The sequence below is a fragment of the Monodon monoceros genome, unplaced genomic scaffold (genome assembly GCF_005190385.1).
Source record: "Monodon monoceros isolate NGI ecotype Baffin Bay Population unplaced genomic scaffold, NGI_Narwhal_1 Super_Scaffold_5, whole genome shotgun sequence".
NCBI lineage: Eukaryota > Metazoa > Chordata > Mammalia > Artiodactyla > Monodontidae > Monodon > Monodon monoceros.
In genome coordinates, this window is record NW_021703782.1 from 76,015,730 (window position 1) to 76,041,786 (window position 26,057).

The 26,057-nt window shown below is 43.9% G+C and overlaps 1 protein-coding gene across 1 annotated transcript; it reads right to left on the reverse strand.

Moving 5' to 3' along the window:
• Positions 1–3,670: 3,670 nt before the first annotated feature.
• Positions 3,671–9,432, reverse strand: FAM205C (family with sequence similarity 205 member C). The gene is given in 5 exon segments (XM_029201450.1): positions 3,671–4,128; positions 6,711–7,225; positions 8,147–8,207; positions 8,750–8,795; positions 9,289–9,432. Coding segments are annotated over 5 exon segments (1,224 nt in total).
• Between the last annotated feature and the right edge of the window lie 16,625 nt (positions 9,433–26,057).

Genomic DNA, 26,057 nt, shown 5'->3' on the forward strand with positions numbered 1-26,057 from the left:
CTAGAATTTGAGTGGACCAACAGACTAACTGAGCCCTTGAGTCTGAGCGTCTCCAGCAAGCTGGGAATTCGAGCAGGGCAGGGAATTTCAGTTCATGCTCAGGGAGTCCCAGTCCCCTGCTGGCAAGAGGCTGGCATGACAGGATTGAGCAAGTCACTCCTGAGCTCAGCAACAACCTTCCTGCTAGGGTGGAGTAAGCAGGTACAAAAGACAAGCAATCATGATGGTCAGTTGTCTGAAATTTCCGTAACAGGAATCTGCTGAGGCACGTGGGAGCCTGTGAGGGACCATGGGAAGGCTGGTCCACTTAAGCCAGGATGTGTGCACATTAACCTTGGCTTCCCACCTGACGCTGCTATGACCCTTCTGAGTCACATTCCTTCGCCTGGGCATCCTCCTGCGTGGCTCTCAGCCCACCTCCCACCAGGCAGGGAGGATGTGCCTGTCACAAGACTTCCTATGATCTTTGGGGATGTTTTAGGAAAACACCGAAGAGTGTGGTTCAGTCGGCCTGGGCCCTGTGCCCCTCACCCTGGGGGCCACAATAGGGGCTGGGCCCCCAACCCCTAGGCACAGAATCACCATTCAGGGACTTCCCTGGTGGCGTAGTAGTTAAGAATCCGCCTGCCAATGCAGGGGACACAGGTTCAAGCCCTGGTCCAGGAAGATCCCACATGCCATGGAGCAACTAAGCCCATGCGCCACAACTACTGAGCTTACGTGCCTAGAGCCCGTGCTCCGCAACAAGAGAAGCCACCGCAACGAGAAGGCCGTGCACTGCAACGAAGAGTAGCCCCCACTCGACGCAACTAGAGAAAGCCCGTATGCAGCAACGAAGACCCAACGCAGCCAAAATAAATAAATAAACAGAAATTGTTTAAAAAAAAAAAAAAGAATCACCATTCAGAGGAGGGATACATTCATGCTTCTTCACATCTGGCTTTTCTGCATCCTGCTAGCAGTGGATACACTCTGCTAAGTGCTGAGTCCTATCAGAGGAAGAGATTCCTGCCCCTGCCTCCTGGTTTGATGGTATGTTGAGCCATCCTGGATTTCCTTAGGAAACAGTGAGGCAGGGCATCCCACAGTCCCCCATACCACACCATGAGGAAGCCACAGCACTTCCCTGCCCTTACTCTCTCCTCTGTGGTAGGTCAGATGGTGGGAATGCAGAGAGGTGCCACCTTCTGAGAGGAATGAGGTGTCCAAAACAGAGGTCCCTCCCAAACACTCAGGGCAGCCTCTTCGTCTTTCTGCATCCCAGTCTCTCCTCCCACCCCCAAACATGCCTGGTGTCTGAACACTAGGATGCCACACCTGCCCCCTTTCTGTGTCCTTAGTCCCATCCTCTTCCTCATGTTCTGTGCATCTAGAGTTTCTCTGTGATCTCTTTTGCTGATCCAGTGTTCCAAGGGCACATTCAACCACCCTTTTATACCCACATGGGCCCTCAGTTGGCCACCAACTCCTAGGCCCTAATAGAAACTTGCCATGGTAACTTCCAGAATCTACCTCTACTTCTGCCTTCAGCTTTGGTTCTCCATACTACTCCTTCCACCCCATAGCCATGGTACCGTCCCAGATCCTCACTTACCCTTTTGAGTCTTTGCCCAAATTCTGTTACATGTGAGCACAACCCTTCTTCTCCTAATACACGAAGTCTTACCTCATTAATGCCTCCTTCCTTTTACTAACCACCAGCAAAGTGTCTTTGCTTTTTCCAAGGCCATCTCATGAACTTGGACATTCACTCCCATCCCCTCACCTCTACACCACTACATGGCTCCAGCAGTTCTCCCTGCATCATCAGTTTACCCCTCCTCGACTGCATCATTTCTGTCAACATCCAACATCTTATTCTCTCATCTTAAAAAAAAAAAAAAAAAACCCTCCCTGGGTTCCACTTCCTCCTACAGCTCCAGCCCCATTCTTCTGCACCTCTGTGGAACAAACCTCCTTTGAAGGAATTGATTACACTTGCTATCACACTTGCTATCACCAATTGCTCTCCTCTCATTCTCTCTTGAATCCACTCCACTTCACCTCCATCACACGCGAGTCTGTTCTTCTCAAGGCCATGAGTGATCTCTATGCTGCTAAATCTAGTGGTCAACTCCACACCCTCATCTTACTTGGCCAATTCACAACTTTTCATGCAATTGATCATTTTCGCCTTGCAATATGCCAGGATGCCACACTTTTCTGGATTTCCTCCTTCCTGCCTGGCTCCTGCTTTTCAGTCTCCTCTGCTTACTTGTTCCTCTTTTTCTTCCCAATTTCTTAAGGTTGGAATGTCCCAGAGCCAAGTCCTTAGATCTCTCCTTCACTAATACTCATTCCTTTAGTAACCTTATCTGGTCCCACAATTATACATCCATCTCTCCATCTCTTTCTCTCTCTCTCCAGCCAGGACGCTCCCTGAGCACTATAAGGCTTCTGGGTTGAGAACAGACTGTTGGAGATATGGTCTCAGGAAGAAGCAGGAGATTGTGAAACTATTGTAGTATTAGTAGCAGCAGAGGAGGTAAGACAAGGTCATTTTCTGAATTTTGAAGGTAGAGACAACAGGATTTACTAATAGAGCAGAAGCAGATTGTTAGAAGCAAAAGTCGTGGCTGACACCAATATTTCTGGTCTGAACAACTGGCAAGAGAAAGGTGCCATTAACTGATGTGGGAGCAGGTTTGGTATGTGTGATTGGGTGGTGGTGGTGGTCTGGGGAATCAGTTCACTTTTGAAACAAATACTGGACATCCGAGTATATACACTTTTGATTAGACAATTTGGGCATATGAGACTGTCTACCCCATAAGATAATGATCTGCATGGAGGCAAGGCCTGTGTCTAGGTGACTGTTGTGTCTGGCATAGTTTCTGGCACACAGTAAGTACTCAAACATTTTAATTGTTGAATGCAAGATGGCTCTCGAAGTCATTTTTATTGTGACTCTTTGGAGACATTATCATCAACTGATTTTCATTCTAGGAGGCATTTATTCCATGCAGCTGAAAGGCAGTGGGGGTCAAACAGGTAACAGGGCTACAGCAAGCTCCCAGATGGGTTATCCCTTAAAATCTAATCAATAACAACAGGGTGCAGAGAGGGGAGATTCTATCAATTGCTTCTGACGTCTATCATATTAGCTATGTGCCTTTGATAAACACAAAGCACCTCCTCAAGAATGAAGCACTGTTAACACTCCTCTAAAAACCTTCCCTCCGGATTGTGGGAATATATAAAAGTTATCAATGAATTGTGCCTGTGGGCCAAAAGTGCACTGGATTCTTGGCTACTACTTCTTGTACTACATCATGCACACTTTGCTCCTCTGGGGCCCAAAGACAACACGGGAAGCCATGACAGAAGTCAAGCCTGATTTTTACCTTCAGCGCACCTTAGACGAGGGTCTCCCTTCTCTGCTCAAGTCCCTTTATCCACAGTCCAGGGTGGAGCTGAAAGAGTTGTGTGGAATGCTGGCCCATTTGTAAAATGGGTTTAAGCTCCCATACCATATGGGAAGTACAATCTACCTCCTCTACTCTCTCCATCACATATCACATTAAAAACAAAGAGGCACAAACAGGTGGTTCTTTGCTTAGAGGTACACAGTATATTTGGAGAGGGCCCTGCCTCACCTGCATATTAATGGCAATGATGATGACAGCCTTCTTCAGGAGGATGCAGAAGTTTGGAAACCTATGAACTCCTTTTTCCTGGACTGGGTATTCTCCTTGTATAGACAAGTGCCTTCTGCTGAGGTGAGAGTTGAGACATGGGATGGATTTTCTGGCTGAGTGGCACAAGTCAGCTGAGGACAGTGCTTGGAGCTGTTGCAGGAAAGGCGCAGGAACCAGGATTGGCTGGACTGAAGGGAGTGTCACTGGAACTCATTGTCTAGGCACTGGAGGGCATCAAAGAAGGCCACGCCTTCCTCCTCCTTCTCAGACTGAGCTCCCCTCACAGGGCATTTGGTGGGAGGTGGTCTCTTAACATTTTCTGTCTTGGTTTTGGCTACCTTCTCATCCTTAGAGAGGAGAATGGATTCCTTATGCCCTTGACCTTTCACCTTGGGGTTAATCCAGTGTGTAAAGTGCTTCATCTTATTTCCCAGTCCAGCTTCTGCAGCTTCTGTAAGGGTAGGGCACTTGTGAGTATGGACTGTCTTTACCAGACCCTGCTCTTGGCCCTACAAAGTGTGGCCCTACAAATTTTGGCCCTGCAAAGCTTGGATCTGAAAAATGTGGCTCCTTTAAATGCTGGACTTGCAAAATGTGGGCCAGCAAGTTGGTCCTGTAAGATCTGGCCCTTTAAGCCCTGAACACTCCAGATCTGACATTCTCAGGAATCCTTGTTTGGGTGAGGTCATTCAACTTGCCCTAACAGCCTTACAGACTATTCTTATCTGGTCCTTTTGTCCCAAGGAATCCTGGAGGATGCTCTAGGAACTCCAGGTAAAGGGAGAAGCTGGTGAAGGTACTGACAGGGGGCACTAAGCTGACAGGATGGAGATGGTGGCTCTAAAGATCCAGACAGATCCTTGCTAGTCCCTACTCACTCAACACAACCATCCTGGCCAAACTAAAATTTTACCTGAGAAAGATCCTGGAGATACATTTGGGAAGTCAGGGGCTCTGGGGGTTCTACTTAGAAGTGTCCCTACTGGAACCTTGGCAGGGTAGATGTTCTCTCTGGTTGGAGAGAGACTCGGCGCTGCACCCCCTTCTCTGTGATTCTCTGATGCTTTGAGTTTCCCTGGGTCCTCTGTTCTCCCTGGTGGTGCAGGGAGTTATTCTCACCTTTGCAGAGGCCTGGGGCTCAGGGATCTTCCAGGCAGGGGTTGTTCACACTGGCCTCCAGCTGAACACAAGCACCTGGGCCTCTGTTATGTCCCCACTGGGCTGTGAGATCTTGGAGGCCCATGGGAAGAACCATTAGGACTGCTCTGGGACTAGCTTGCTTTTGGTTCTGCTGCACTGCACAGGATTTATACACTGCTGCCTACATGAGATTGAGCCAGAGACTCTGTTGGGCACCCAACAGGCCCAGGCACCATCTTTGTGATTGGAGATTGGCTAGTGATTGCCAGGGCCATAGCCTTGGAGAGTGCCACAGTACAAAGAGCCCACAGTTCTGACAGGAAGGCCAAAACTTGTCTCCAGTTTCTCAAAGGCTCCCTGGGAGGGCACCTAGGTAGGTGCTAATCAAGGTGATCAGTAACACCGTCTGGTGAGGCTTATTGCTGCTAGTTAAGGCCTGTCAGTATTTAGGGTGTCACTTCCTAGTCCATGTAGGGACTGATTGCTGCCTCTATGTCTAAGGGCTTACTTTCCGGGGTGCAAGGGAGCCGAGTTGCTGCCAGGGCCCCTGGAATTCTGCAGACCCAGTGATTTGAGTCCCAACCGCTGCAGATGTGGGCAGGGACAATCCCCTAGCAGATCCTCTCATATTTTTAGCCAGTATGGCTCTACAACATCACCATGGCCTGGGAAGCAACTGTGGGCTGGCACTACTGGCCACAATAGATCAGAAGAGGCCACTATCCCCTCTGGCCTCTGGGTCTGCAGGCTAGGGGACACTCACCCTGGTCAGTGTGCTGTACTGGGGCAGGGGCTGCTGGTCAGCAGGGGATAGAAGCAACTGGATGGACTGCTGGATCTTCTGGGGCAGACCCCAGCAATGGTAAATCAAACGGCCAAATCAACCACTTCTGAAGGTGGAACTCCACCAGCTCAGGGCATGCTCCAGGAAAATACTACCTTGCTCTTGAGGACTGAAATGGGCTTCCCCAAACAGGTAGGCCCCTAAGTCTCAGGAGACAGGCTTCAGCATGTCTCAGGGCTTATACTGTATGGTTCTATGCATCTACAGAGATCTCTGGGCAACAGCTGGCAAGCCCCACAGAAGCTGGAGCTGCCTTTGAAGTGAAGGTGCCACTGCAAGCCTTCACACTTGGCCAGAGTCAGAAATGGGACATTGACATAGGCTTGTTGATAGAAAGATGAAGAAGCCCAAATTCAGGTATGTGGGAAGAAGGTGGGTCTAACTGAGGTAAGAGGAAATTTTAGACAGTTTGGAGATTAACAAATCATTGAAGAAAAAGAAACCAGGCTCCACTTTTGTGGCAAGATGTCTAGGGGTGGACCAGGGACTCAATGTGCATAAAAGAGGAACCATAGAAAGGTAGCTGTGTTCTGCTGCAGACAGGACACTGAGGCCTCAGCATGACCCCCAAGCAATGGACAGAGACCACTTATAAACTGAAAGATGATAGAGGGTAGAGCCAGAGTCACAGAGTTTGGGATTTGTTTGCAGTGACATCTGCACTGGATCCATAGTGTATCCTTGAAAAACAGAAAGTTTGGGTGGACTTGCTTACCTCCCATGAACCCCAGGTCAGGGAGATAAAAGCCCATCTTTTCAACAGAGGCCTTAGAGGTAGCATTCATGATGAAAGAAATGGTAGTGTTTTCCCCCAGGCTTGGAAAATTTGGGGGCCGTGTGACATAAGTTGCCACAGGAATCTTCCACAGATCTTGGGAGCCCTCAGGTGTAGAAATGCATGCATTTATATACACATACTTAAAGATACATCAGGGATTTGAGGACACAGGAACATGAGATGAAGGGAATGAAATGTCATGGGGTATTTTAGGTTTGTGAGCTTTGGGTTCAGGGAAAGAAAGGGAATCAGATATTCAAGGGCTGCTGGCCTTATTTCTCTGGAACACATTCAGAGTTGCTCTTCTTCTTGTCTTGCTGGTTCACAGGAATCCTAGGTTCTTCAAGGCTTGAAGAAGACAGAGCTCCCACGTCCCAGGGTACCTCTGGCCCTTGACATTCCTGCCTTAGCTGCTGGTCGTCCGCCCAGTATTCATGGATGCTGACTGCACTGGCAGACTTGGTGGTTGACTTAGTGGCTGACCTGGCAACTAACTGGGTTAAGGATTTCTGACTTGTTAGTTATGACACTATGCGGGTTGCTGATGGAAGCGAAAGCTCTTTGGAGTGCAGGGAATCCTGACTCTGCTCAAAAGAGAGACTAGACATGGACAAAACCTCTAGGCAAGAGGAGCCCTGCGATGTCCCCGAAGAAGTAGTGGTGGTCAGGGTGTTCTCACCCGATAGCAACTGCTGAATCTCCAGAGCCACAGCGTTGCAGGTTTGGCAGCAGGGACCTGTACACAGGATCTGCCGCACGCTCCCCTCCTGAGGAAGCCAGCCCTGGCTGGGAAGGGAAACATGGCAACCGTCTGTTACTGATGGAATGACATCTGCCTCTTTTCAAGGGTGTGGCCTGGAGATTGGCCTGTAAGCTCTGCGTTCTACCCCCAGGTTGTTTTTGCCACGGCTATTCTCTAGAAACATTCAGCAGGTTAGGGCTAGCTAACCTGGGCAAAGTCTCAGACAACTGAAGGGAACACAGGGCCTTGAGAGCCTGGGAGGTGGGTGAGTTCTCTGCTGACCTGTGCTGAGTAGCTGAACTAGGAGAAGGCAACCAGGCAGATGGGGGAGCCAATGGTTAGCTGATGGCGCAGCACCAGGAACATCACCAGATAGAACCTGGAGTCAGCCTCGTTTGGGGCTACGGAGGTCCTTGTGGGAACTCTGCATTCTGGGGATTACAGGGCATACACAACATCTCTTGGAAGACAATCCCTATTCTCTAGAGATCTCAAGAGGGGGACAATATGACAAGCTCCTGCCTGAGGGCTGTCCCAGGAACTGGCCTCCCTGAAGACAAAACCAGAGGAGGTACGTCAGCAGGGTCCAGGGGTCTGCCCTTGAAAGGGTCTAGCTGTAAAGAGAATATGAAAATGATGACTGATTTATGCACTTAATTAATTATCTATCCTCCTAACTTGTCTTGTGGTTGAGTGAAAACCCATGTAGTTTTAATCCTGCACTAGTCAAATCCTGAATTCCAGGACCTTTGTGAGCCTAGCCCAGAGCAGAACTGCAGGACTCCTGTCTCCTGAGACATCTGATCCCACCCTCTCCTCTGGGAACCCCCAACCAGTGTCCAGGCTCCACTGTGTCTGGCTACGTCCCAGCCATTATGCTCCTCCCCAACCCTGCCCCAGGCCAAGCGGAGAAATGATCACAGGCCAGGCTGGGAGTTGGGAGACTGCAAAGAGCAAGAGATCACCTTCTCATGACAGAGAGCAGCTCCCACGGCTTCTCAGCTTCTTCCCGGGAAAATCTCCTAGCTGAGAAACCAGGAGACAGTGTTACATGGAACGGGAGAGGATTCAGGGACATCCTACAGGAAGCTGGAGACCTTTGGATGACAGGAGACGGCAAACCCCAATAGCCAGTGCTCTGAGGCACGTCTGACTACAACTTAACCAGGTATGATGTGCTCTCCTGGACCTAATCTCCTTTGACCTTCACAACCACACTGTGAGTGAGACAGCATCATCATGCCCATTTTATGGATAACAAGACTGAGAGCTGAAGTGACGTCCACTGGGTCATAAAACTAGTAAATGACACAGTTAAGGACAGAGCCCTTACTTCCTCACTCCCCAACTTCCTCTTCACTCCCAGGGGTAAGGTGGAGAATTCTGGAACATTCCCAGGCTCTGATTTCCCACCCAAAAAAGTCTTCTGGGAGAATCTGTCAACTTGGGGAATTGGGCCTTCAGTGGTTAGAGCACCTGGTGCCTGGCACCAGGGGTCACTGAGGGACAGGGTTCATGGGAGCCTCACCCACAGTGGAGAGAATTCAGAGCAGAGACTGGGACGTTACCTCTTGATGTTTTATCTTTAGCCCTTTGTTTGACTCTCCGGTGATGCTTAAAGGCAAAAGACAGTGTGAAGCTGGGGTGCTCTCTTCTTTTCATGTCTAAACTGAGACAAAACCTGCAAATATTTCCCAAGCTTTTTCTGTGTTCCAATTTTACACATTCTCCTACCTTTCTTTTTCCTACTCTACCTTTTTCACACCATCATTTCCTTTCTCTTATTTCTGATTCATTTTTAGGATCTTCATACACCATACCTCCACCCCCATTCCCTGAACAAGTTCTGTGGAGAGATCAGGATAAGACAAGAGAAAGGGAGGAACGGTGGTACAGTAGCCAAAGGACCTTAGCCATCCAAGGCCCTAAATGTCCACCAACCAGAGGAATCACCCAAATATGAAGCTGTTCTGGGATCCAGTGAGGAAACTTATACCATTTTAAAAAAAAAACAGGAGTAAGGGGTTAAGGGTAACAAGAGACAGTGAGGGGATAAAATCTTGTTTAAGGCTTAATTGGTTCAGTTGTGGTCATAGTGTCTCCCTACCCAGCAGCAGTTCCTGTTAGGTTCCAATCTTAAATCTTGGTGATTCTTTCTCACCTGCCAAATAATTAATGCAATAATGATGATGGAACCATAAGTGTAAAGAGGATATGCAACATCCCACAGAATAAAGGTAGGCCTCAACATAATCTAAACCTCACTAGCCATCCCCCTTTCTAGGCTTCCTAGGCTTTCAGGGTCTTAGAACCTAATGCCTCCAAATTCTAGACCTATCATCTCTGCCCCACAGAGCACAGAACCAGACCAGTAGACTGCATCACAAAGCCCTCCTGTTTCCCGTCATGCATAGCATCACAGACCTTTATTTGTCTAGGAGAAACTCATGTGACACAGTGCAGAGCCTGAGCCTAAAAGTGCCAAGTCACAGGAAGCAAATACTCTTTCATGCTCTATTCTCTATATCCTGTTGGCTCAGCCTTCTTCTTTCAGATAATAGTCTGGCCTCTATCCCCAAATAACTGAGTCTTTATGTACACTGCATGCCCTAAAACAGAGACAGTGGCTACTGTCTCTCTTCCTCCTACTACAAAGGAACTCCATGAACTATATCACCTGTACTGGGAAGATAACTAGAAAACACACAAGAGGACAGTGCACACATTGTCTTGTTAAGTCTTGGACAGTGAAGGTTTTGATGCCACAGGCAATAGGTAGTCAGTATCAAGAGGTTCAGGAAAAGAACAGTGATTAATGTGACAAGGAAAGGACATAGCTTCTGTTTTAAATAACTTACTGAAGAGTTAAAGAAGGAGTCCTCCCAGTCTCATCCCTAAGCTGGACAGTGTCAAAGGTACAAAAACATTTGAGTTATGTTACCTGCCTGCTCTCAAGACACTTAAAAACCTAGTTTCAAAGACAAGATTAATTCACAATCAAGAACCCACCTTATTAAGAGTTGAATCAAGAACCAGCCTTACTAGGAGTTGGGAAAGAGGTATAGGGAGTTATTTAATGGGTACAAAGTTTCTGTATGGGATGATGAAAAAGTTCTGAAAATGGATGGTGGTGATGGTTGCACAGCACTGTGAATGTCCTTAATGTCAGTGACAAGTACACTTAAAAGTGGTTAAAATAGTAAAGTTTATATTGAGTATATTTTACCACAATTTAAAAAACAAAAGGCCAAGAAAACCCAATTGTTAGCATGAGGGGGTTTTTTGCTACCTATAAGGAAGAATATTCTGAAAATAATTTGGCAAAATAATGGATTAGTGAATGTTTTTCTTAAATGTCCTTTTTTACAGAACAAAATAAATACAAAATAGATTCTTACATTTAAGATAATTTAAGAAGAGTCTCACCGTGAAGACGGGATGAATTTGAGCCATTTCAACATCTTTCCTGAACTTGTAAATTCCATAATACAGGAATGAGAAGACTTTTCCAACTAAAGAGCACTGAATGACAGGTTAACAATAATCAGTGAAAAAGCATCTTGCATCAGCTTTTTAGCAGTAGATCAAGATACGTGCAAAGTGGCTTGAATCTTTTATTACTGGTGTTATTCCTGCCAAACCAAGCTCCGGCTTCCTGCAGCTGCTGCCGGCCTCTATGCTGCTGCAAAGGTTCTCAGTCTCCCGTTAATCTGACCCGGTATGGCACTGCGTGGTACTTGGGGTCCTCCTTCCCTGGACTATGAATGTAGGTAATTAAGAAGCTTCATTCAGTCTTATAGGTCCAGTGTCAGATGTTGCTCGTTCGGCCATCCCCAGAACCCCAGGGTTACCAATGGGATGAAGAGGAGGTGCATAGGACTCTATATCTCCTACACAACCAGCTCCTGCTTCCTGCAGCTACTGCTGCAACACTGCTTAGTCTCCCATTAGCCTGACCTCTTTGCCCCAGACAAAATCACCAAATTTGGCAACATTGGCACCAGCTCCAACGAGTATACTATTTACTTAACAGATAATCCACAGCCACTGTCATCCCACTAAACTGTTAAAACCATATGCTGCAAACTGCTCTATAGCAACTTACCCACCCTTGCTCCTCTGTCTCAGAGCCGAGGTAGAGTCAAATGACAATCTTATGCCTTTCTGCAGAGCAGACTTTTAGTACTGGTTTACTTATTGATTTGGTACCCACTGACGGAGGGTACTTGTGTGGATACGACAGTGGGATCAGCGTCTTCCTAAACAAGGGCACATTCGTGTAATGAACACACTATCGTTTTTCTTTTTTTAATGGATTTCTTTTTTCTTTAATTTATTTATTTAATCTATTTATTTTTGGCTGCGTTGGGTCTTCGTTGCAGTGAGCAGGCCCCTCATTGCGGTGGCTTCTCTTGTTGCGGAGCACGGGCTCTAGACGCGCGGGCTTCAGTAGTTGTGGCATGCGGGCTCAGTAGTTGTGGCTCGTGGGCTCTAGAGCACAGTCTCAGTAGCTGTTGCACACGGGCTTAGTTGCTCTGTGGCATGTGGGATCTTCCCGGACCAGGGATTGAACCTGTGTCCCCTGCACTGGCAGGCGGATTCTTAACCACTACACCACCAGGGAAGTCCACACGCTGTCTTTTTTTTTTTTTTAAACATCTTTATTGGAGTATAATTGCTTTACAATGGTGTGTTAGTTTCTGCTGTATAACAAAGTGAATCAGCTATACGTATACATATATCCCCATATCCCCTCCCTCTTGAATCTCCCTCCCACCCTCCTTATCCCTCCCCTCTAGGTGGACACAAAGCACCGAGCTGATCTCCCTGTGCTATGCGGCTGCTTCCCACTAGCTATTTTACATTTGGTAGTGTATATATATGTCCATGCCGCTCTCTCACTTCGTCCCAGCTTACCCTTCCCTCTCCGTCCCAGCTTACCCTTCCCTCTCCCCGTGTCCTCAAGTCCATTCTCTATGTCTGCATCTTTATTCCTGTCCTGCCCCTAGGTTCTTCAGAACCAGTTTTGTTTTGTTTTGTTTTTTTAGATTCCATATATATGTGTTAGCATACAGTATTTGTTTTTCTCTTTCTGACTTACTTCACTCTGTATGACAGACTCTAGGTCCATCCACCTCACTACAAATAACTCAATTTAGTTTCTTTTTATGGATGAGTAATATTCCATTGTATATATGTGCCACATCTTCTTTATCCATTCATCTGTCGATGGACACTTTAGGTTGCTTCCATGACCTGGCTATTGTAAACAGAGCTGCAGTGAACATTGTGGTACATGACTCTTTTTGAATTATGGTTTTCTCAGGGTATACGCCCAGTAGTGGGATTGCTGGGCCGTATGGTAGTTCTATTTTTAGTTTTTTAAGGAACCTCCATACTGTTCTCCATAGTGGCTGTATCAATTTACATTCCCACCAACAGTGCAAGAGGGTTCCCTTTTCTCCACACCCTCTCCAGCATCTACTGTTTGTAGATTTTTTGATGATGGCCACTGTTGCTTTTAATGATGTGGGCATGGACCTTCAGCTTTGCCCTTCCTGCCTCATGGTTTATCGTGAACGGCAAACAAGGGAGATGAAGTACATCAAAGGTCTCTGTGGACTCTGGAGGGCTACACAACTGTAAAGGATTCAGATTCGTCTGTTTCTAGAAAACTTGCTAAAGCTGGACCCTGCTTGCATGATAATGCTACAGTGCCACAATTACTGTAATAGTAGAATTTCTTCAGGAAACTGTTCATGATTACTGATTCATATGCACCATGGGTCATATCACAGCCCGATAAAGAAAAATCCTGACAGGACACTGATGTGATTTTGTCCCTCCACACAAGCCTTACTTAGGAGTTTTGCTGTGTCTCATTCTCAGAAAACACTAGTGAATACCTTAGATGTCTCAGGGACAGAGGGGACAGAGGTATAGCTGCTTCCATTCAGAAGCAACATTTTTTATTTGCTAGCATTTTTATTAATGCCCAAGAGTTGGACAGGAAGAGCTGGACACACCCCAGAGTAGTATCTGCAAGACCACCAGCGCTTCACAGCAGGTTACTACGCTACACAGAAGTGTAGCAAGCATCTAGAGGCACTAGAGGGCAGCACTTGCCCACCCAATGAGTCCCGAGGACTCCGTTTCAGGAACTTTAAAAGGCCATCTGTTCCAGTGGCTCTCAATCCTGGCCTTACATCAGAATCACTGGGAAGCTTGTGAAAATACACATTTCCCGGCCTCACCCCAGACTTAATGAATCAGAATCTCTAGGGGCACAGTCTTTCAATCTATGAATTAAATAAGTGTCAAAAATAATCCTCAAGCAATAGAGCACTGGGCTTTGGGGTGTGTATTGGGGAGCAAATGGCCTCCAAAGAGCAACAATTCTTCCTCCCACCCAAGTTTTACTGAGATATAATTGGCACATAACATTGTATTAGTTTAAGGGGAACAACATAATAATTTGATGTATGTAGGTATTGTGAAATGGTTACCACAATAACTTTAGTTAACATCCATCACCTTAGAGTTATAATTTTTTTCTTATAATAAGAACTTTTAAGATCTACTCTTTCAGCAACTTTCAAACATATTAACTACAGTCACCAGGCTATACATTAGACCCCCAGAACTTATTAATCTTATAACTGGCATTTTGTCCCTTTTGATCACCTTCATCCATTTCTCCCATCCCCACTCCCTGACACTGGCAACCACCAATCTGTTCTCTGTCTGAATGAGTTTGGTGTTTATTTTAGATTCCATATATAAGTGAGATCACATAACATTTGTCTTTCTCTGTCTGACTTACTTCACTTAGCATAATGCTGTCAAGGGCCATCCGTGTTGTTGCAAATGGCAGGATTTCCTTCTTTTTTATGACTGAAAAATATTCCATGATATCATCTTCTTTATCCATTCATCTGTCAATGGACGCTTAGGTTGTTTCCATGTCTTAGCTATTATAAATAATGCTGCAATGAGCATGCGTGTACAGATATCTCTTGGAGAGAGTGATATCACTTCCTTCAGATATATAACCAGAAGTGGGATTGCTGGATGAAATTTGAAACAACTATCTGAGGGTGATGTTATGAAAAAAAAATTCTCCTATAATAGGTAAGTTTGGCCATCTCTGGCAATGACCTAACTTAGACAGTGATCTGTAAATGCAAGTTAAGAATTCAGGAACACACGGAAGAAAGGAGAATTGACCCTGACTGAGAAAAAGTACTATGTGCCAGGCCCTTTACACACATCACCTCATTCAGCCCTTACCCTCAACCAGACCCAGGTGCTGTTATCCCATGTTATATAGGAGGAAACTGAATCACCTGTAAGTGAAGTAACACTAGCCTGAGGTCACGTAGCAACTTAGTGATGGATAAAAAGTTTGTTTCTAAACTCCACTAAGCCTTGCAACCTTCAATTCAATCAAGTTGAGAGGAAATGGACATAACATATGATTATAAGATGTTTGAAACTGCAGACCACTCACATGTCCAGTTGTTTTTGAAAAGAAGGGCCACAGTAATAAAAGGACTCTAAAACAGGAGCGAAAGAGCAAGGCTGGGTCCAAAGGTGTCCAATGTCGTCCAGGTCATACCTACTTCTCATCAGGTATGTCCCCCAGGGGCAACAGCCCAGTGACATTAGCATCTGAGACTGTCCCATTCACACGCCTGGCTTGATTACAGGCTCATCAAGTGCCTTCTGACTAGAATGTAACTTACAGTGTAAATGGACCTATACGAAGAGAATGACCTGACTAGCATGTAGGAGTATTCCAGGTCCCTCGGGATTGTATTTCTCAATATAAATTCGTAAATTAGCATGATGATTTTATGACTCAGCCTCCTTTCAGTTTAATTTCAGTTGGTAATTCAGTTTAAATACAGTTGGTTTCTTCAGGAAACCAACTGGCTCAGAGAACCTTGACAACATGTAGTCTTTCTACTTACACAGCTGAGGAACACTGACTCCTAGTTCTCCCTCCTTTCCGTTCCTCCTAGTTAGTCTCCACTCTCCTGACCAGTTGCAGAGGCAGGGAGGGCAATTCTAAACACGAGGCTGCTGCAAAGACCACAATCCCCGGCCTCCCGCAGAGGAGAGCAGCACCACTATTTCTCAGTCTGAGCTACCTTCCTCTGCCTCAGTTTTTTCCCATTAGTACAGAGTAGTATCTATCAAAGGCTATTTATTGAATAAAGCATTTGGGTGGGGGGGGGAGAGTAATAAATGTTATCCATAAGTGAATCCCAATAACTTAAAAGTAGGAAATAACAGTTAGTTATACAACACTCAAAATATCTCAGAATGTGCCTGGTACAGTAAACTACTATATAAATCTCCTCTAAAGAGGAGAGAGGTTATTTTTGGCTGAAGTGATCTGGGAAAGCTCCATGTTGTAGAAAATGGCATTTAAACTGGTGCTTGAAGCAGACAGAGGATTTTAATACGTGGAATTGGAAGAGAGTGATCCACATGCAGGAGTCAGCATGGATAAAGCGGCTGGTGCCTCTGTGTAATGATATGTGGAAATAACAGAAGGATTCCTGAAATATTTATTTTACTATGGGTACATTTTATTTTGTATATATTCGATCTCAATGAAGTGAGGTTTAGATTTCTTTTTGTCTTTGTGTGAAAACTGAGGTAGTGGATATCTCCTTGTGGGTGTGTTTTTCTGCATCATGTGGACATGAACTGTGTAGATGGGTCTCCTGAATCTGACCATATGTGTTTCTAGGTATAAATTCTGCGTGGGTGCATTTCTCTACAGACTTTTTGATCTTTGTGGGTGTGTGCACATGCAGTCCTGAGGGAATGGGAAGGAAAGAGAGAGGAAGGAGTAGAGGTGAGAAGGAGAAGAAAGAGAGGAAAGGGAGTGAGAAGCTGTTGAGCTGAACCTCTGTCCAAAGCCCAAATGTGAAACTCCTACACATCATTAGTATTTTAAGTAGTTGATAACTGATTGTCCTATTGACCTTGGAAGTTCTTTTTCTAATAATAAAACATTCATTGGTAAAAGGCTAGTGTTTCAAACTGCTATGTTTTATCCATCACATTCTATGTCTTTTCATTTGTCCTTCCTTTCACCCAATTTAGTCCTCTTTTTGGATTTTTTTTTCCCGTTTGGTGTCTTATTTTCTTATCCTCCTAGACCTATTAATTTCTTTATTGGAATTTTGTCTTTCTGTAAGTTTTTCCTTTCTCTTCTCACTTATGGAGCTAATACCATACCCCACCCATACCCCAGAAAACAAATGTTTTTAAATTGCGAAAGGGGTACTTCTTGTTGTAAAGATATTTTAGGCTCAACTTAGGCGTTTATCTTCACTGCCATGGTGGATTCAACAGATTTTAATTGGGTGCTTTGGTGTATGTTAAAGGCATTGTTCTAGTTACTGAAGAAACAGAGAAAAATGCCTAGAATAGTCAACCAATTATATTAATGATCATCTTTAACTAAAGTAACAAGCTTTTCTTTTCTCCAGACATAGGAGAAAACTAGAAGACAGAAAAGCAAGAGTGATTTAGCTAGTATTTCCATGGGCATCTACTACATATCATCTTAAGAAAACTGAGGTAGCAAATAATCATCCAGTGAATTTGCATATTTTTACATATTTGTTAATATACTGCCATTCCAAGAAATGAGAGTAAATCAAAATTATATTTAGTGAGCAGTATGTTTGCATCTGTTTCTTAGAAATAGTTCAGGAATCCAAAGATGGTTTTTTAATTAACTTAATCATTTGTTTAATGATTAAGCTCTTAAGGTTAAAGATCTGGAAATATAATTTTAGCTAATATATCCTTATGAGTTCTAGAATTGTAAGGATTTCATAATAATTTCAGAAAAATGACTTGAAAATTGCTCAAACCTAATAAAAGTCATAAATTTACAAATTCAAAATGTTCAGTGAGCTCCAAACAGGGCAAATTAAAAGAAAACCATGCCCAGACACATCATAATCAAGTTTCTTAAAACCAAAGATAAAGAAATCTTGAAAACAACAAGAGAAAAATACTACATTACACAGAGGACTCAAATCAATAAAATTAGAAATAAAAAAGGAGAAGTTACAACTGACATCACAGAAATACAAAGGATCATAAGGGAGTACTACAAGCCAATATGCCAATAAAATGGACAACCTGGAAGAAATGGACAAATTCTTAGAAAAGTACAACCTTCCAAGACTGAACCAGGAAGAAATAGAAAATATGAACAGACAAATCACAAGTAATGAAATTGAAACTGTGATTAAAAATCTTCCAACAAACAAAAATCCAGGACCAGATGTCTTCACAGGTGAATTGTATCAAAGATTAGGGAGGAGCTAACACCTATCCTTCTCAAACTCTTCCAAAAAATCACAGAGGATTGAATACTCCCAAACTGATTCTAGGAGGCCACCATCACCCCGATACCAAAACCAGACAAAGATATCACAAAGAAAGAAAATTACAGGCCAATACCACTGATGAACATAGACGCAAAAATCCTCAACAAAATACTAGCAAACCGAATCCAACAATACATTAAAAGGATCATGCACTATGATCAAGTGGGATTTATCCCAGGGATGCAAGTATTCTTCAGTATATGCAAATCAATCAGTGTGATACACCATATTAACAAACTGAAGAATAAAAACCATATGATCATCTCAATAGATGCAGAAAAAGCTTTTGACAAAATTCAACACCCGTTTATGATAAAAACTCCAGAAAGTGGGCACAGAGGGAAAACTACCTCAACATAATAAAGGCCATATATGACAAACCCACGGGAAACATTATTCTCAATGGTGAAAAACTGAAAGTATTTCCTCTAAGATGAGGAACAAGACAAGGGTGTCCACTCTCGCCACTATTATGCAACATAGTTTTGGAAGTCCTAGCCATGGCGATCAGAGAAGAAAATGAAATAAAAGGAATATAAATTGGAAAAAAAGAAGTAAAACTGTCACTGTTTGCAGATGACATGATACTATACAAAGAAAATCCTAAAGGGACTTCCCTGGCGGCACAGTGGTTAAGAACCCACCTGCCAATGCAGGGGACATAGGTTCGATCCCTGGTCCGGGAAGATCCCACATACCATGGAGCAACAAAGCCCGTGTGCCACAACTACTGAGCCTGAGCTCTAGAGCCCACAAGCCACAACTACTGTGCCCGTGTCACAACTACTGAAGCCTGCATGCCACAGCTACTGAAGCCTGTGTGCTCTAGGGCCCGCATGCTGCAACTACTGAAGCCTGAGCACCTAGAGCCTATGCTCCGCAACAAGAGAAGCCACCACAGTGATAAGCCTGCTCACCGCAATGAAGAGTAGCCCCCGGGCTTCCCTGGTGGCGCAGTAGTTGAGAATCTGCCTGCTAATGCAGGGGACACGGGTTCGAGCCATGGTCTGGGAGGATCCCACATGCCGCGGAGCAACTAGGCCCGTGAGCCACAACTACTCAGCCTGTGCGTCTGGAGCCTGTGCTCCGCAAAAAGAGAGGCCGTGATAGTGAGAGGCCCGCGCACTGCGATGAAGAGTGGCCCCCGCTTGCCACAACTAGAGAAAGCCCTTGCACAGAAACGAAGACCCAACACAGCAAAAATAAATTAATTAATAAGCTCCTACCCCCAACATCTTCTTTAAAAAAAAAAAAAAGAGTAGCCCCCACTCGCAGCAGCTAGAGAAAACCTGCACACAAAAATGAAGACCCAATGCAGCCAAAAAATAAGTTAAAAAAAAAAGAAAATCCTGAAGATGCCACCAGAAAACTACTAGAACTAATCAATGAATTAAGTAAAGTTGCAGGATACAAAATTAATACAGAGAAATCTCTTGCGTTCCTATACACTAACAACGAAAGATTAAAAAGCGAAATTAAGGAAACAATCCCATTTACCATTGCAACAAAAAAAGATAAAATACCTAGGAATAAACCTACCTAAGGAGGCAAAAGACCTGTACACAGAAAACTATAAGATACTTATGAAAGAAATCAAAGATGACACAAACAGATGGAGAGACATACCATGTTCTTGGATTGGAAGAATCAATACTGTGAAAATGACTATACTACCCAAAGCAATCTACAGATTCAGTGCAATCCCTATCAAATTACCAATGGCATTTTTCACAGAACTAGATCAGAAATTTTTACAATTTATATGGAAACACAAAAGAACCCAAATAGCCAAAGCGATCTTGAGAAAGAAAAACAGAGCTAGAGGAATCAGGCTCCCTGACTTCAGACTATACTACAAAGCTACAGTAATCAAAACAGTATGGTACTGGCATAAAAACAGAAATATAGACCAATGGAACAGGATAGAAAGCCCAGAGATAAACCCACACACATACGGTCACCTTATCTTTGATAAAGGAGGAAAGAATATACAATGGAGAAAAGACAGCCTCTTCAATAAGTGGTGCTGGGAAAACTGGACACCTATAGGTAAAAGAACGAAATTAGAACACTCCCTAACACCAGACACAAAAATAAACTCAAAATGGATTAAAGACCTAAATTTAAGACCAAACACTATAAAACTCTTAAGAGGAAAACATAGACAGAACACTCTGACATAAATCGCAGCAAGATCTTTTCTGACCCACCTCCTAGAATAATGAAAATTAAAACAAAAATAAACAGATGGGACCTAATGAAACTTAAAAGCTTTTGCACAGCAAAGGAAACCATAAACAAGACAAAAAGACAACCCTCAGAATGGGAGAAAGTGTTTGCAAATGAAGCAACTGACAAAGGATTAATCTCCAAAATATACAAGCAGCTCATGCAGCTCAATATCAAAAAAACAAACAACCCAATCCAAAAATGGGCAGAAGACCTAAATAGACATTTCTCCAAAGAAGACATATAGATGGCCAACAAACATATGAAAGGATGCTCAACATCACTAATTATTAGAGAAATGCAAATCAAAACTACAATGAGATATCACCTCACCCTGGTCAGAATGGCCATCACCAAAAAATCTAGAAACAATAAATGCTGGAGAGGGTGTGGAGAAAAGGGAACCCTCTTACACTGTTGGTGGGAATGTAAACTGATACAGCCACTATGGAAAACAGTATGGAGGTTCCTTAAAAAACTAAAAGTAGAACTACCATGTGACCCAGCAATCCCACTACTGGGCATATACCCTGAGAAAACCATAATTCAAAAAGACACGTGCACCCCAGTGTTCACTGCAGCACCATTTACAATAGCCAGGACATGGAAGCAACCTAAATGTCCATCAACAGATGAATGGATAAAGAAGATGTGGTACATATATACAATGGAATATTACTCAGCCATAAAAAGGAACAAAATTGGGTCATTTGTAGAGACGTGGATGGACCTACAGAGTCATACAGAGTGAAGTAAGTCAGAAAGAGAAAAACAAATATCATATAGTAACATGTATACGTGGAATCTAGAAAAATTGTACAGGTGACCTTATTTGCAATGCAGAAATAGAGACACAGACATAGAGACAAATGTTTGGATATCAAGGGGGAAAGGGGTGGGGTGGGAGGAATTGGGAGATTGGGACTGACACATATACACTATTGATACTATGCATAAAATAGACAACTGAGGGGAACATACTGTATAGCACAGGGAACTCTACTTAATGCACTATGGTGTCTTAAATGGGAGGGAAATCCAAAAGGGAGGGGATATATGTACATGTATGGCTGATTCATTTTGCTGTGCAACAGAAGCTAACACAACATTGCAAAACAGCTATACTCCAATAAAAATTAACTAAAAAAAAAAATGAAAAATACTACGTTACAGTTTGAATGACTGAATTTCTCATCAAAAACCATATAGGGGGCTTCCCTGTTGGCCCAGTGGTTGAGAGTCCACCTGCTGACGCAGGGGACACGGGTTCGTGCCCAGGTCCGAGAAGATCCCACATGCCGCAGAGCGGCTAGGCCCGTGAGCCATGGCCACTGAGCCTGCGCGTCCGGAGCCTGTGCTCCGCAACAGGAGAGGCCACAACAGTGAGAGGCCCAAGTACCACAAAAAAAAAAACATATATATATATGCCAGAAGACAGTGTAACAACATCTTTAAAGTGTTAAAATTCCACAATGTTATAGCCAGCTAAAATGTCCTTCAAAAATGAAGATGAACTAACATGCACCCAAGTGTTCAAACTGCCAAGATATGGAAGCAACGTGTCAATCAACACATGACTAGATAAAGATGTGGTATATATATACAATGGAATACTACTCAGCCATAAAAAAGAATGAAATTTTGCCATTTGCAACATGGATGGACTTAGAGGGTACTTATGCTAAGTGAAATAAGTCAGACAGAGAAAGGCAAATACTGTATGGTATCACTTATATGTGGAATCTAAAAAATAAAACAAACCAGTGAATATAACAAAAAGGAAAGAGACTCACAATATAGAGAGCAAACTAGTGGTTACCAGTGGGGAGAGGGAAGTGGGGAGGGGCAAGATAGGGATAGCAGATTAAGAAGTACAAACTATTATGTATCAAAACAAGGACTTCCCTGGTGGTGCAGTGGTTAAGAATCTGCCTGCCAATGCAGGCGACATGGGTTTGAGCCCTGGTCCGGGAAGATCCCACATGTCACGGAGCAACTAAGCCCATGCACCACAACTACTGAGCCTGCACTCTAAAGCCCACGTGCCACAACTTCTGAAGCCACACACCTAGAGCCCGTGCTCCACAACAAATAGAAGCCACCGCAATGAGAAGCCCGTGCACTGTAACAAAAAGTAGCCCCTATTTTACACTACCAAATGTAAAACAGATAGCTAGTGGGAAGCAGCTGCATAGCCCAGGGAGATCAGCTCGGTGCTTTGTGTCCACCTAGAGAGGTGGGATAGGGAGGGTGGGAGGGAGACACAAGAGGGAGGGGATATGGGGATATATGTGTACATATAGCTGATTTACTTTGTTATACAGCAGAAATTAACACAACACTGTAAAGCAATTATACTCCAATAAAGATGTTAAATTTAAAAACAAAAACAAAAAACAATGAGATACCACTAAACACCTATTAAAATGGCCAAAATCCAGAACATTGACAACACCAAATGCTAGCAAGGATGTAGAGGAACAGGAAATAATCTGTAATGTTTTGTAATGGACAAAAGCCTTGAACAGACAGTTAACCAAAGAAAGATACACAGATGACAAATCAGCACGTAAAAAGATGTTCAATATTATTAGTCATTAGGGAAATGCAAATTAAAGCCACAATGAGATACTATTATAAACCTAATAGAATGCCTAAAATCCAAACCAAAACAACAACAAAAAACTGATGTTATCAAGTGCCAATCAGGATGTAGAACAATTGGAACTCTCATTCTCATACACTGCTGGTGGAAATGCAAAATGGTATAGCTACTTTGGAAAATATTTTAGCAGTTTCTTATAAATTTAACAGACTTACCATACAGCCCAGTTATCCCAGTCCCAGGTATTTACCTAAGTGAAATGAAAGCCTCTGATGACACAAAAACCTGTATGTGCATTTTTCTCATTTTTCTCTCATTTTCAGCCTTGATCCTGCCACCAGATGTCTCAACTGCTTTTGGCTTCTCAGCTTGACTCTCAGTTTTTCTTACAAACTTTCTTTATAACTCTTCCTAATCATCCTGTTCTTTGCTGCTTCAGTAAGTTACGCATCTTAGCATCAGCCCCTGGAACCTAACCCCTAGCACCAGCAAATACTCTACCTGGGACTACTAGTTTCAATTATAAGCATGATGTCATGCAAGCCCATTGCTCTGTTTTATCCATAAACATTTTACTTTTTTAAAATAAATACACAATAGCATGCACTCTCTAATGGGCCCTCTACTAATTTTTTATTTTTTTTTCGATACGCAGGCCTCTCACTGTTGTGGCCTATCCCATTGTGGAGCACAGGCTCCGGACGCACAGGCTCAGCGGCCATGGCTCACGGGCCCAGCCGCTCCGCAGCATGTGGGATCTTCCCGGACTGGGGCACAAACCCGTGTCCCCTGCATTGGCAGGGGGACTCTCAACCACTGCGCCACCAGGGAAGCCCTCTACTAATTTTTAACACACTGGAAACTATACCAAACTATGAAGTCTTACAAAAATTGGAATAAAACTTCTCTAATGGCTCTATTTAACTGAAGAAAATCCTGAGACTGAAAGACAGTACGTAAAAATAAATTGTTACATTTTACAACTACTTATCTATACATATAAGGACTTTCCTAATGCTCTTTAAAACAAGTCAGAAATACAAACAAGGGGGCTGGGGCTCAAAAGTAAGATTAGATCAGCTTTTTTTTTTTTTTTTTTTGGCAGCACCGCAGCCTGTGGAATCTTAGTTGCCTGACTAGGGATGGAACCCGGGCCCTCAGCAATGAAAGTGCAGAGTCCTAACCACTGGACCACCAGGGAATTGAGGTCAGGTTTTTTTTTTAAAGCTACTTTTTTTGGTGTATGTGTTCAAGTTTAAAATTTTTGACCCAACCTCCCACCAGCACTATATTATCACACAAAATAAATATAAAATTACAAAACGTGCTACTTAGGAATAAGAAGGGTATCCTGATTGTGTATAGGACTGACATGTAACCTAACCTTTGGGATATGGCTATCAGGGAAAGCTTTGCAGAGGAAGTGACATTTAGGGTGAAACTGAAAGAGTGAGTTTATTTGAAGAAGAACGTTTTAGACAGGGAATAATGTACACAAGGGGGTTGAAGTGGGAAAGCACTTGCACTATGAGGAACTGAAACAGACAGTACAGTGTGGTGATGAAGTGCCCAGGTTCCAAAGTCAAATGGCCTGGGTTTGAATCCCAGCTATGCCCCCAACTTGCTGTGTGACCTTGGAAAAGTTACATAACCTCTCTGGACCTTGGTTTCCTCACCTAGGGTGTTTGTAATTGTTCAGTAAATATTAGCTTATTACTATTCTGACTGGTGAGATTAAAATGAAGCAGTACTACAACATGTTGGAGGGCCACAATATCATAGAGGTTTTTAGGCCCTATTAAAGATTTAGGATTCATTCTAAATGTAACGGAAAATTATTGAAGGATTTTAAGTAGGGGCATGGCATCATGAACCTTGAGTTTTAAAACATTAATCAACTGACAAATATTATGCTTCTGCTTCGTGGCAAAAAAAAAAAAAAAGACTCTCATGAGCTAAACTTTTCCTATCAGTCCAGGCTTCTTTTCATTCTCTCCTCTGCCCCTTGATCTTTTCACATGTGATAGTCACTTTCTGGTAAGTATTAAGCCAATTCGAAGTTCAGCCCTCATAAGTGTTCTTCCCTTCCCCCTCCCGCTTCTCATACACAGTGTCTACTACTCTTCCCTGGAAACATGGGAGTACAGCTGGTCTCTGTACTCTTTTTTTGTTTCTTTTCTTTGGTTTTTTTGTGTGTGTGTTTTCCTGTGTGTTTTCCTGCAGTATGCGGGACTCTGATTGTTGTGGCCTCTCCCGCTGCGGAGCACAGGCTCCGGACGCGCAAGCTCAGCAGCCATGGCTCACGGGCCCAGCCGCGGCATGTGGGATCTTCCCGGACCGGGGCACGAACCCGTGTCCCCTGCATCGGCAGGTGGACTCTCAACCACTGCGCCACCAGGGAAGCCCTCCGTACTCTTTTTCTGCTGGTCTTCAATTGAGCTGTTTCACCCTGTTTATCTCTAATCCGCCCCTGACAGTTTCTGTCCTTCTGGAATCCACTTGGGATCAACAAGCACCACCACCAACCTCCATTACGGCCATCATCTCAGTGGCTCCGGTGTCCCTTGGTCTTGCTGTCCTCACAGTACTCTAGGGCTACACAGGGACTGTTGAATCTCTACATTCTAAATACAGACCACTGAGAACAAGCAGCATTTTGGGAGGAGTTTTACCCAGACGCTTGCCTTCACAGATGCTCCTTCGTTGCCTACTCTCCCCTTCCCCACCTCCACATCAAACATAGAGCTTCTCCAAGGTTTGTACCTGCCATCAGGCTCAAAGGGTCTCAGATCACCTTCGCACTATCTGAATATTTCTGTAACATCCTCCCACCTCCATACCCCTACTCTCAATGAAAGTGCTTTCTTTTACTTCATCATTTTCTCTGGAGGGAGTTTCCCCTCTATCATATGGTTCTTCTTTATGGTGGAGAACATACTGGTGGGACGGCTACAAGGGAATACGATTGGATTTGGGAAACATGATTGGGGTTAGGATGTCTGTGAAACAAATCCACATTAGTTTATTATTAAAATACCACCTCCATTTAAATGATTTGTTTATTGTCTGTCTCCACAAGATACAAGCTCCAAGAGGGGTGGGTCTCCCTTATCTGTCTTCTTTACTGCTACATCTCCAGCACCTAGCACAGACTGCTACTCAACAAATATTTATGGAAAGAATGAAAAAAATAATATGAGCAAACCAATAAATAATGAGTGACTTGTGCTATTGGCACTAGGATCCGTTGGAGCACTCTGAGCAGAGGATTGAAGCAATCAGATTTGCAGGTTATCAAATGTCTCTGTATGGACTAAATGTTTATGACCCCCCTTACAAATTCACATGTTGAAACCCTAACCCCAATGTGATGGTATTAGGAAGTGGGGCCTTTGGGAGGTAATTAGGATTAGATGAGGTCATGGAGGTGGAGCCCTCATGAATGGGATTGTACCCTTATAAGGGTCATGATAGAGCTTGCTTCCCCCTCTGTTTTCCACCATCTGAGATTTCAACAAAAAGATGGCCATCTAGGAACCAGGAACTGGGTCCTCACCAAACACTGAATCTACTGACTGGCACCTTGATTTGGACTTCCCAGCCTCCACAGCCAAAAGA